General features: G+C 36.3%; 1 protein-coding gene across 1 annotated transcript; it reads right to left on the bottom strand.

Annotated features, from left to right (window-relative positions):
- Positions 1–1,088: 1,088 nt before the first annotated feature.
- On the bottom strand, positions 1,089–10,326 carry SPS3F (sucrose phosphate synthase 3F). Its single transcript, XM_078310352.1, has 15 exons — positions 9,733–10,326; positions 8,368–8,630; positions 8,038–8,101; positions 7,413–7,782; positions 6,715–7,040; positions 6,166–6,273; positions 5,060–5,191; positions 4,674–4,850; positions 4,187–4,240; positions 4,025–4,087; positions 3,337–3,609; positions 2,991–3,242; positions 2,378–2,770; positions 1,845–1,972; positions 1,089–1,637 (listed from the first exon to the last, which is right to left on the bottom strand). Exons 1-15 carry the CDS (start codon positions 10,009–10,011, stop codon positions 1,355–1,357), a joined length of 3,165 nt encoding a protein of 1,054 aa, XP_078166478.1. The 5' UTR covers positions 10,012–10,326; the 3' UTR covers positions 1,089–1,354.
- Positions 10,327–12,225: the final 1,899 nt, after the last annotated feature.

Below are 12,225 nucleotides of genomic sequence, written 5' to 3'. Positions count from 1 at the left end.
ATAAGAAAACATCATTAAAAGAACAAGTGTTGAAGAATCAGTTGCAAATAACACATCAAATGTTTGGTATAAAATCACGTAAACAATCCTCGACACCAGTTCTCCATACTCGAAAGTATTGTGAAATATTGGATCTGTAATCTTAGACGGATAGATCAACTTGAACTAATATAATATTTTACGACTTAATGACAAATTTTGGCGTACGATGAAGTCATTCAAGCGTGTTGATTTCAACCAAAATAACGGTCCGCGCAGTTCCTCTTTTTAAAATTTTACAAAACAGCCCTTCAAGTTTATGTATTTGCTCCTCTGCAGTGGCACTTCTACAATGATAAAAAAAGATTCGATGGAAATTTTGTGACGCTCTTTCTGGGGCCTTGTATCGTCAGAAAGAGCAAAATAACAATAACCCTAATTCTTAGGATGGAGTAAAAAATTATTTGTATTATACGTATAATTTTACCACTTTTCAAAGCATTAAGAAAGTTTAATCTGATTTTTTGATTCAGGATGGTTTGAATCTGACTTCGTATTTGCTTTAACTCCTCTTCCCTTGAAGCATTATTTTGATGTTTTGCTCCTCCGAAGTTGAATTGTAATCTTGCTCTAAATTTATCATATGAAACTTCTTTACCTTGCCATACAATTTCCGTACACCATTTTGCCTTATTGTGAATTTAACATTTATTATTGTAAAATTAGTCATATTTAAAAAACACACACACAATGATAACATAAGAAAAAAAAAAGAGGAGAAAAACAATATCATACTGCATCCACTCTCTCTCTATTTTTTTTTCCCTACTTGTTACTTTTACAGAAAAGGACTGTATCTCAGAATATTTTATGAGATGTTGATCAAGATGCCTACATAAGGAAAAAATTATAATACATAAGAACTCTTTTAAGTTCTCTCTAGACCTGAGTAATTCCCAAAAATGTATGCAGAACAACAAAAAAATGTGTCAAAGTGATTGATCCACCCTATAATATTTAGTCCAAGTACTACAATTTTCAGGCGGCTCTCCGACTACAGAACAACAAAAGGGCTTCATTTTGTATAAAAAAACCTAATAATCTAATATTGGTAACTAGTGTTATTTTATTTTCAGCAAAAATGGAGTTAGTTGCCAGTAAATGACAATACAAAAATGGAGGCAAGAGATCATACTATATATCTCATCATATTTATGAGATGTTATTCTATCGCCTATACAAGGCAGCTCCAAAATGGATATTTATCTACAAAAATGTATATTCTCTCCCGACTAATTCCAAAGAGTGAGAAGGGAAAAATATCAAAAACAGAAAAAAAAAAAAAAAAAAAAAAAGGACTGTGTCAATACAACTATTAAGCAACAACCTTGGATGCATCCTTAAAAGCCTTCACTATCACATCTGAGTCGATCTCTCCACTTGTATAGACAACCAAGGGGCTCTCATTTGGTACGATATCATCTCTTTGATAGCTCCATGGACCTCTCAAAAGTTGTTCAGATCCCTTCTCTACTAGACCCTTCATTATCACTGTTTTGTGGGACCCTGAAATCATTTCTTCATAGTCTGTGTCGCCCGTCTCACCAGTTATGACATACATGTTATTGACATTTAGACCCCAGCGTACGAACAGGTACCTAAGATATCAAGATCAACAATGTTTTTACTAATGCGCATATAGCTGTTATTATGGTTAGTGATAATTTTAATGATGGCAACGAAAAAAATGGTAAAAGCTGTTACTATGGTTATGATTATCACTGTCCTTGTTATAACTATAATTAACAAACAACATTATGAAACTCACAAACATATACACAGATGAGAGGATAGAAATACAATACCTGAGAGCTTGAGACCTAGAAGCAAGGAGAGGAATGATTTGCAACCTAGTCGAGTTGCGGCAATACATGATGTGGCAACGTAGGCCCTGAAACCTTAGCATCTGTCTCAAATAGTCCACCTTCTTTGCCTATAAAAAAATACTTCTTTTATTTAATTTAACCCCACTTTTTCTTTATGTTAAATTAGTTCTACAAGACAAGGAAGGATACCTTCCAACATATCCACTGAGTTTACTACTTTATCCCTAAAATTTCAAATATCTATCCTTGCAACATTGAAAGTTCCATGCCCAATAATAAACAAGACAAAAAAAGTAGTGAATAAATTCTACTACAATTCAGAAATCTACAATTAAACTTGACAAAGGCTTTGAACTTCTAACATTTAAATTGCCAGATAAAAATTCTCAGGCTATTTTAACAAGTTATATTTATGGTCCTGAATATGGACTTGAAATAAAGCAATCACATAAATTAAACTCAAACACTAAATACAGTGACAAAATATATAGTATATAATTCTGAAAAGGTACCTTAGAAGGATCCTTAATGAAGAAGGAGGCACAGTGTGCACTGCTAGACCTCTCATCGACCTCTATATTTGCCACCTCATCGGCACCGGCACTAGCCATCAACTTGACTATAGTTCTCTGGACCCCATCCTTGCCCCAACGGTACTCAATGTGAGTCGCATAGTCAGGATCAGCACAGAACCTTCCCTCGGAGTCAGTACACTGTGCTGTACCAGGATAATACACCTCACTACCACTGCCAGAGATCAGCGCATCAAAATCCGTGATCGGAATTTTTGCAGTCTTCAGGAGGTCTACAATATCTGAAATTGACATGGCAGTTGACAGGGCGAAACCGGAAATTCGTGACATCTGCTGATCTGATCTGACAGCCCGGAATATTTCTTGTATAACCTGTGAATGGCATAGACAGGTTAAGGGACTCTGACTCAATTAAACCAACATGACTTGAACCACAATACAAACAGACTACAGAGGACATAATTGTTTGTGTAAAGAGAATTCTCAATATAGTAAAAAGTAAAATTAGAAACTCCTAAGGTATGAACAAGACAAAATTAAAACTACTTGCATCATATTTTTCTTCCAAAATAAAGAAAATTAAAAAGAGTACCTGCACCAGCTTCTTCTCAGGAGCTCCCTTCTCATTATAACAATCCAAGGCAATAATAAAGAGCCTACGACGCCTTCTAAGAAGTGGGTACTTGCTTGTACTAGGAACATTCACGCTTATCGGGTCACCGCCATCTGTTTCTGATTTGCTCATCTGTCTCAAGATCCGATTCACATGGGCATTAGTCCCATCACCATCCTCTTGAAATTCTAGAGACTTGTCTCCATCAAGTGACAGCCTCAGCGAAAGTTCCTAAAAGAATCGAATAAAATGTTTTTCAAATTCAGAATAATTTATAAGTTCGGAAAATTGACCCAATATGCCGCTTTACCACCTCTATTCATACCTGAACGTCCATGAGAGAGTCACAGAGAGACTCCTCATTAGCGGCCACTTCATCAGCAGGGGTGTCATTCTGCCAATGCGGGTGGCGCATGCGGCACGCGGCCACGCGCGTCAGGTACTGGCGACAATGCTCGGGCCAAGAGTACAGGTGGATGTTACGCAGCCCATTCTTGCGACATTCTTGCCATAGGTTTTTGTCTGCAAGGAGCTTGATCAGTGCTTCTGAGATGCCCTGCTGGTCATGTGGGTCCACCAGGAGCCCGTTGTTTAATGCCTAGGGAATGAAACAGGGAGAAGAACAAATCATGAAAAGATAAGCATATAATAGATTCTTCATTTTTCAATGAAAAAAAAGGATGAAAGCACAGTTTCACTGACATGAGTTGCTGGTATGAACTGGCATGCTTGAGCTGGAGAGGTTAAACAAACTGGTCCAAGCAACAATTTTTCTTGAATTTTTTTATAGGGTTACCATTTTCAATTGAGAATATTTTTTCTTAGACTTAGGATAAATCATTCTTGAACTTATGTTTATTCACTTGCTTAAAGCTTCACAAAAACTTATCCCTACATTACATTACAAGTGCAAATTATCCATTTTAATGTTCTATCTTAAGTATAAGATAATCTTAATTTAATCCAGGAAATTTTCTGGGATCCTGAGAACTAAATAGGAAAAAATTTCTTACTCTTTGGATGTCAACTGGACCGCCATTTTTAGTGGCCACCATAGGTAGTCCATGGGCTGCAGCCTAGAAACGGAGGGAAAAAATATATTTTGGTTACCTTTCTGAGAGGAAATAATTTTACACCTATCAGTAGAGATTCAGGAAAAGGGTAAATGAGAAAACCTCAATTAGAGTGAGACCAAATGGTTCCACAAGAGCTGGATTGATGAAGACTCCCTATAGATTCAAAGAGACATATAAGTAGATTCAAAATTAGTCCCAATGAAAATATGAAACTATACAAGAACATATGACACTACATAAAATATGCTTATTTATTGGCAACAATTTCAGTACCAGTATGGTACTGAAACAGTTCAACTCGTTCAATTGCAAGTGTGAGGTTCAATTGATATTAATAAGGTTAAACTGAGAACTAATTACACATAAGAAGGATAATTGAGACAAAACAATACGCCATATATTGGCTTAATGGAACATATTTATTTATCTTTCCTTTGGAAGTAGGGAACAGATTTATTTATCAATTCAGGTTCAACTGAGGCTTAACAATTTAGGGATCCAATCTTAGTATGTCCCCTCTACATTTTTGATGAACCACCCAAAACCGCAATATTTGCTACTGGTCATGAACAGATTTAGGTCTTACCTTGGTCTTTGCACATAGACGATAAATTTCCGGCACATCGGCTTGCTTGTGGTGTTTGGGGAAAGAAACGAGGCCATATAGATCATATTTGTCAATTAACTTCAAAACTGTTATCAGTACAGACGCATTCCCGCCAGACATTTCGTCAATGTCATCCCGGTTCCCCATTATCAGCGTCTGACCAGCAAACAAAAGAAGAATTAACTCAATGAGAGAAATTTAGTTACCAATAATCTAAGTAAGCTTAATAGAAAAATCTTCTTTTCATCTTTTTGTTATTGGAACTCGAGCAAAGCAACATTTACTCTGTGGTGCTAATTCAAGTATATATATTGAGCAGTTAACTGATAAACAGATTTTAAATAAGGTATTAGTTAAGAGCTCACAAGGTTAGCGAGTTCTCGAAGCGCACGTGATTCGCCAAAGGCCTTGACAAGAGTAGTGATGTTCTTTTTCGGGTCAGGACGTGATAAAGCCAATATCATTGGCTTGTGAGGGTTTGTGAAGAACCTGTTGACCTGTCAACAATAAATAATTATCTCAATCTATAATACTTGCAGAAACACAGTATTGTATTTTGTTTGTTAATTTTTTGCTTTCCCATATTTAGGGCTGCACAAAAAGTTCGTAGTTCGTGATTCGATTTGAGTTTGATTCGGAAAAAGTTTGTAATTAATTCGATTCGAAATTAGTTCATTTTGAAACAAATCAAACCAGTTCGGTTCGAATCTTATTTAAACTCAAAACTCAAACTGGGTATAGTTCGTTCAAAATTGGTTCGTGAACTATTTAGTTTCGAATATCAAATAATACAACTAATGGCTTCAACCATCAATCTTTAATAATGCCGGAACCAAACTTATATCGGAGCTCAAAATTGTTAATATAATGATAACTTATAATAAGAAAATGCTTCAGCAGCGTAACAAATTAACAATGGAAATAAGTTCCATTTGACTAGGTCCATGCCGTGATTTTAATCAATCCAGTAGCGTAAAAGGTAAGAGAATTTTGAGCTAGTCCATAATTCATCGGTGTGAATTCGTTAAAGGTAAAAGGAAAAGGAAACCGCATGAATTTTGTTCTGCGTGAAGAAAACTAATACGTAAACTACCGGTGGCTGCCAAAAAAAATCCGTAGTTTGTGGTTCGATTGACATCAATTTGATTAAAAAAAAATCGCAATTAATTCATTCGATTGAAGTTCGTTCTGAATCAAATCGAACCAGTTCGGTTCGAATCTTATTCAAACTCAAACTCAAACTGGAGTAAGTTTGATTTGGTTCGATTCGTTTGCAACCCTACCCATATTGCCCTCAATACAAATGCTAAGTCACATGTATGATGTATCTCTGGTTCCTTTGTAAAAGGTAAATTTAAAATGCTATAAAAAGTCGCTCATCACGGCTACAAATATTTGGAATCATTAGAGTTCTGAAACTGATGGTGTGGTTTTGAAATTCATTTGATGAATTACAGCAAAAGATACATACCTCAAACCAAATTGGAGGGTTTGACCTAGGTGAGCCAATGGCATTCAAATCGTCTCCATCTTCATCTTGAACCACCACATTACTGAAATCCATGCCCGGTGGAATAACCTATAATCAGTTCAACACATTGAAAATCAAATTTGTTTCTTCTCCACAGAAATTTTGATGAAAATTAAGAAAAGCAATGACCACAAAAAAAAAGGCAATGAAGAATATGTTAGAAATCAGAAACAAAAATATACTACTATCTTTGGCTGGTGTAGGTGGTACAATGGTATTTCATTTGCTTTGAAGTGCTTAATCAGATAATTTCTTTTTTATTTTGAAGAGCTATTAACTAGGAAGAAAAAATGTAACACACGCAAACACAAACACACACACAAGGAGAAAATAGAAGTACCAGTATCGTCCTGTGCTCGTATTAGTACTACAGACCAATTCATGATTTGTTTTTTTGAAGGTTCAATTCATGATTTTTCACAAGTCCAGAAAAATCAAGGTGAATTTCATAAATTCTCTAAACTGGAAAAAAAAAAAGGGGGGGAGTACCGCTGTCCTGGGCATAAATCTGCCATGGCACCCAAGACCTCTTCTCATTCTTCCTCTGAGCTTCCTATCTAATCCAACATCAAACCCATCATAGAGACCCCATTGCTCATCTATCTCCTGGCGTGTGCTAGTGATCACCAGCTCGGCCGCATCAAGCGACAGCTCCTCGGCCTCAATGCGCCGCATTATTTTGTATGTGGAGTTTATGTCCTCTGTGGACATGCGGCCCTGCTTGTGGAGTTGTTCAAGTTTATTTCTACCAAGGGAGTGCCCGGTGAGTACCATCGGTACATTCAAGGAACCAGATAGAAGTGCCGCCACATCCCCTGTTGATACCATTATAATACTTGAGACTCCAACAATTTTTGTTTTAAGTAAATTTTGTTATCTTATCGTAGTGGTTAAAACTTTTGGTTGGAACCAAAACCTGAAGCTTGATACTGAGATTATCACTGGCTCAGCGGTGCACCAGTCAGATCTTATGCTACTATATCTGGGGAAAGGTCCAATCTTCTGGCACTTTTTTTTCATTTATTGTACAAAATGGAGGATAATTTGTGGTCAATTGAGTTTTCATGGCCTAATTCCCCAGATAATTGAGGTCAAACCAGTGATCACCATTGAGGTCTTATTCAGAATTAGTAGGTATTAAATATGCAAAAAAAAAAAAAAAAAAATTAAGAATAAAAGATAAGTACCCGCATCAGCATAGTGGCCATGAACCACATACGGCCAGACAGGCTGTCCTGCAGTACCGATTTGATCCCCCAAAACCCTAGACATGTTGACGATGTGTTGAAGGGCTCCATCAACAAACTCCTGGAGGTGAGGCCACAACAGTTCCTTTCTCAGATACTTGTCTCTGGGGCCACAAGGGATACGAATGATGTAAGCACCAGCACTCTCACCGAGACCCTCAGACTCGTAGGACCCGCTTGTCAGCATCTCAGTTGGCTCTGCATAACTCCAGTCAACATCAGAGGATGCCACCTGGCGGGTGAACAAATCAACTCGGTACACACCTGGCATCATTGAGAGTGCGCGAGCTAGTTCTACCACATACTTGATCTGTTCAAGTTCATTTATTAAAATTGGTCATTATGTTGCTTGCAAGTATTATGCAAGCCCTACTTAATGTCAGACTGTAACCTTACTGTGCCAACATATTTTTGTCACATTAAGCCCTGAACAATATTCAAGAACCATGACAACAGCTAGATATAAAAAGAACAAAGCTACCAACAACACAAAAGAATGACATAATTGAAAATGTAGGAGTATGAACCTGTATTACTTGATAAATGCTGTAAAAAAAAAATCTACCTGGCCGCCAGTGTCCGAGTCACGACCGAGCTCCATGTTTTCACCACGAACAAGACCATGCAAACTGTCATAGTGCGCAAATGAAATCATTTATTTTTAAGCAAAAAGTTTCTTTAAAATGACACAGAGCAGAAAATTTTCATGATAAAAGAAGGAATTAGACAGCAAAATTTTATGTAACTTTTGATTGACTCTGAGCATAAAAGTACCTGATCAGTTTCACATTGACAATTTCTAAGACAGCCTCCAAGAATCCAAGTATACTTCTAACAGTGCAAGTGTGTACAACTAACCACATAGAACAAAACCAAATGATACAAAAAAAAATACCTAATAAGAACAATGTAGAGCTTCTTGCTCTTATTGTCGTCGTCAGTCCAGAGTTGACCGACATCAGAGAAGTTCCGCTGGAAGGTCTTCTTGCGGGGTGTGAAATCACCAAGTTCTCCAGATTGAGGCAGGTCGCCCAGGATGTCGCCCTTCTCACGCTCCCCTTCTGACAAATCCTCTGACATGTCCTCGGTCGCATCCCGCCTCCCCTGCTCTCTCTGCCACCTCCTCTCTGTCATCCTTTCATACCCCTCCATCTCCAGCTGTCCATTCATGATAAAATGTCATCTTTAATAAAATCATGATATAGAAGATAAACCATTGCACACTCTGGCCTGTGCTTTAGTTGATGATATGCGTACGCTTGTTTATTTTTTCCACCATTTTATTTATTTATTATTTATCATTTCACTTGAACAAAATATCAATATTCACTATCAGACCATGATGCAAGCACTTTAATTTTGCCTCTAGTGCATCACAATAAAAGAAAAATGTAGCCAATATCTGTGTTATTAAACCATTTATGTAAAAATATGTGCATGACCAACATGTGTTGGTCTTGCACTGATACATTTTATGTGGTAGAGACTAGAGATGCACATATTTGGTAGACTTTGAAAAACTTTTTTTTTCCTTTTTTATGGCAATTTCCTGCAGAATAAGTGCTCTGGGACATACTTGTAACCTTTTGCTGTTATAATACAAATCTCATTGCAAAAAGTTGTCATGAACTTGAAAGGGTTCTATGGAATCTTTCCTTAATAAGAAAAGAAACATTAAGCAATGAACAATAGAAAAAGACACAAAGCAATACCCAAATCAGAAAAAAAGAAGAAGCAAGTAGCAATAAGTGGTCCAAACACCCTGTGGTACTATCAATGTGGCATAGTGTTAGAAGTCAAAATACCAATAGCCAATAGGTCCCACTTTCTCTCACTCTGTTTAAATGAAAAAGGAAAAGACACTGTCTGCGACCCTGGGGCCATAGTTCACTGACCCGGTACACGACTATCTACAGAAATTCGACTGCAGAACCATAAGAAAGTGCAAAATGGCCCACAATTTAAACGTTTATTTTTCCTTTTTGTTTTGATAAATTAAATACTCAATTGTGAATTCTTATCAAAGTTGATGATTGAATTAATTTGGTTGATGGTACACTAATACTATAATTTAATTGTTCACTTAAAACCACGTTACAGAAATGAGTCTTGTCTTTCTGCAAATTACAAATATTCTAAGAGTGCAAAAAATTGAAAAATAGAAAAGCAAAAAAAAAATATGCTGTGATGAACAGTAAAGCAATATTCCATTTTCTTGGTAAAGGCTTGTTATAACTTATAACACCAAAACAAACATTACCTGTTTCTTCTTGCGAGTGAGGTGCCAGATGCGCCAGCACATGTTCTCGAGCCGGCCGCTCCTTTCGCGGGCATCTCGAGTTGCAACGACCTTAACCCATGTCCGGTGCAAGTCACTTTCATCCACACTAGTCACAACCTCTTCAACAAAATACTTGGTCGGGTTGAAGCCACCTATCGGCCCGGCTGATGTCTCGGGTTGCCACCGTGGGTCGCCCCCCGGCCCACTGGCCAATATTGCCTCCAAATACCCGTTTATCCATTCATTACCTACTGCCATGCTATATATGTTTTGTGAGTCTCTGATTTGGTGAAAAAGATGAAATCTTGGAGAAAGAGAGGGAAGAGATTAATATATAAATTGACAATTGAGAGAGAGAATTGTGCGACTAATTTTGGGTTTTGCTTAAAAATAGATAAAATCTGATCTGGGGACTGGGAATCGGGTTTTGAAGATATTAGAGCGAGCAAAGGATGGTGAGGATAGAGAGAAGATGAAGTGATGAAGAAATTGAAGAAACAGCGCGAAAAAAGAAAAGTGAAAATATGATGACTAATGAAAGAGAGATAGAGAGAGAGAGAGGTGGTTTCTTTTGTTATCTTTTGCAATCTTTCGCGAGTTTATATGTAAGGAATGCGTGTCACATTAAATGATGAGTGTAAAAAGATGAGGTGCAGTTGGAACTTGGAAACTTGGAATTGAAGGGCCCTCCATTTCATGTATAACTGGAGAGGACGATATTAATTAATAAAGTAATATTTTATTTCCAAATCAATTGGAAAGAAATCAGATCAAAGTACTTTTCTTCTAAAGCATCCTTCTATGATCCAAAACTTGACAATAAAAAAAAATCACAAACATAATGTGAAACAAAATTATATAATGTGATTTATCATCTAACTTTTGATGAATATCAAGGAAAATAATTAAAGGAATGCAACTGAATTGACTTCACAAAAGTTCTGAGAACATACAAAAATATGATTTATTTTGTATGTTTTCTTCCTGCAAGAAAATACAAACACATCAGTGAATTATATTTATTCTTAATGCACATTTAAATAAGAATAATTCTAGGGTACATCTAACTCTATGATACATTTGAAAAACATTACAACTCAAAAATTAAAAAGTATAGATGACCTCTCAGTTATACGTAAATGGCTAAATAGGATGTGTATCAAATTTGGATCGATTTGAAAGATTTTTAGCCTTTCATCAAACAATTTAAAATTTTAACTATACATATATCCCCTGTTGAGTGTTGACTGTTGTCCACCACTGAAGAGACCAAATTGGCAACAATTAACAATTAACGAATTAGTGTAGATTTATTTTTAAAGAAAAGAAACATATTCTCCAGAAAAGCAAATGCCTATCTGTTCTAACGAATAACGATAACTCTTCAAGATAATTGAGGATAAAGAGATAGAAAGTAATCTTAATTGTTAATCATATCTCTTATCCTTTTATTTTATCATTTTATCTCACTTTAAATTTAGCATGGGATAATAGCAACAAAAAAGTTCTCCGAGACAAAATGATCAAGCTATCAGAAACTTATGGCTTCGACAGCATCCGCGAGACCGCAAAGCTCTCCGAGAGCTCGAGCGCAACAATCGATCATGTAGGCGGCAGGAGTTTGAGTAATATGGAAAGAAAGAAACATGAGACATTTCTCTAGCAAAGAGAAATCCACATTCAATATAATAAATGACGCGACCAATGAAATCATACGGTAACTGCAAGTTATTTAATGAGACGCGGGGGATAGAAGGGTGGATCAAGCCGGAGCTTACGTATTGCTTCTAGCTGTGTTATTTACGAATTGAGTTTCTAGTTTGAGTTACCTAGATACTAGCTCTAGAGGAGCAAAGTTAGGGTGTGATATGCTCACCGGGAGTGTTTGGTGAGCACAACTTCAAAAATATATCGGACCGGATTCAAACGATGAATTCAAACCATTGAAATTCATGTACTTCATGAGTGATGCATGTACATGCAAAATTTTAAAGTTTTGAATCCATTTGCTACAATGTCAAGCGGTCAAAGAAATTTTTTAAAGTTTTGAATCCATTTGCTACAAGGTCAAGCGATCAAAGAAATGAATATTTTATAAGTTGTTTTATATATTCATTTTTCATGATTTCTTTGACCGCTTGACATTGTAGCAAATAAACTCGAAACTTTCAAAATTTTGCATGTACATGCATCACTCATGAAATACATGGATTTCAATGGTTTGGATTCATCATTTGAAACCGATCCGATATGCTTTTGGAGTTGTGCTCACCAAACCCTATTGGTGAACATATCACACCCTAGCTTTGCTCATATTAGAGAGTAGACTTTGTAAATAAACTCTTTTTATTAATATATCTGTTGTCTTTCTAAGCCAACTTTCAAAAAAAAAATAATAAGAACAAAAAAGTTAATCTTTATTTTTAAATGTCTACATATTAGACTATATTTATAAGTGAGGTTGTTAAGATT

This window comes from Carex rostrata, chromosome 11 (genome assembly GCF_964058835.1).
Source record: "Carex rostrata chromosome 11, lpCarRost1.2, whole genome shotgun sequence".
Classification (NCBI taxonomy): Eukaryota; Viridiplantae; Streptophyta; class Magnoliopsida; order Poales; family Cyperaceae; genus Carex; species Carex rostrata.
This window is presented reverse-complemented; position numbering and strand designations above follow the sequence as displayed.

What these genes read in the sequence shown, in the direction of transcription:
- SPS3F (XM_078310352.1), bottom strand. Translation starts at nt 10,011, where the DNA reads ATGGCAGTAGGTAATGAATGGATAAACGGGTATTTGGAGGCAATATTG. An exon ending in GATTTATGCCCAGGACAGCG is followed by an intron (nt 6,274 to 6,714) that starts GTACTCCCCCCC and finishes AACTGATTATAG; the next exon opens with GTTATTCCACCGGGCATGGA. An exon ending in TTGGTCTCACTCTAATTGAG is followed by an intron (nt 4,088 to 4,186) that starts GTTTTCTCATTT and finishes CTCCGTTTCTAG; the next exon opens with GCTGCAGCCCATGGACTACC.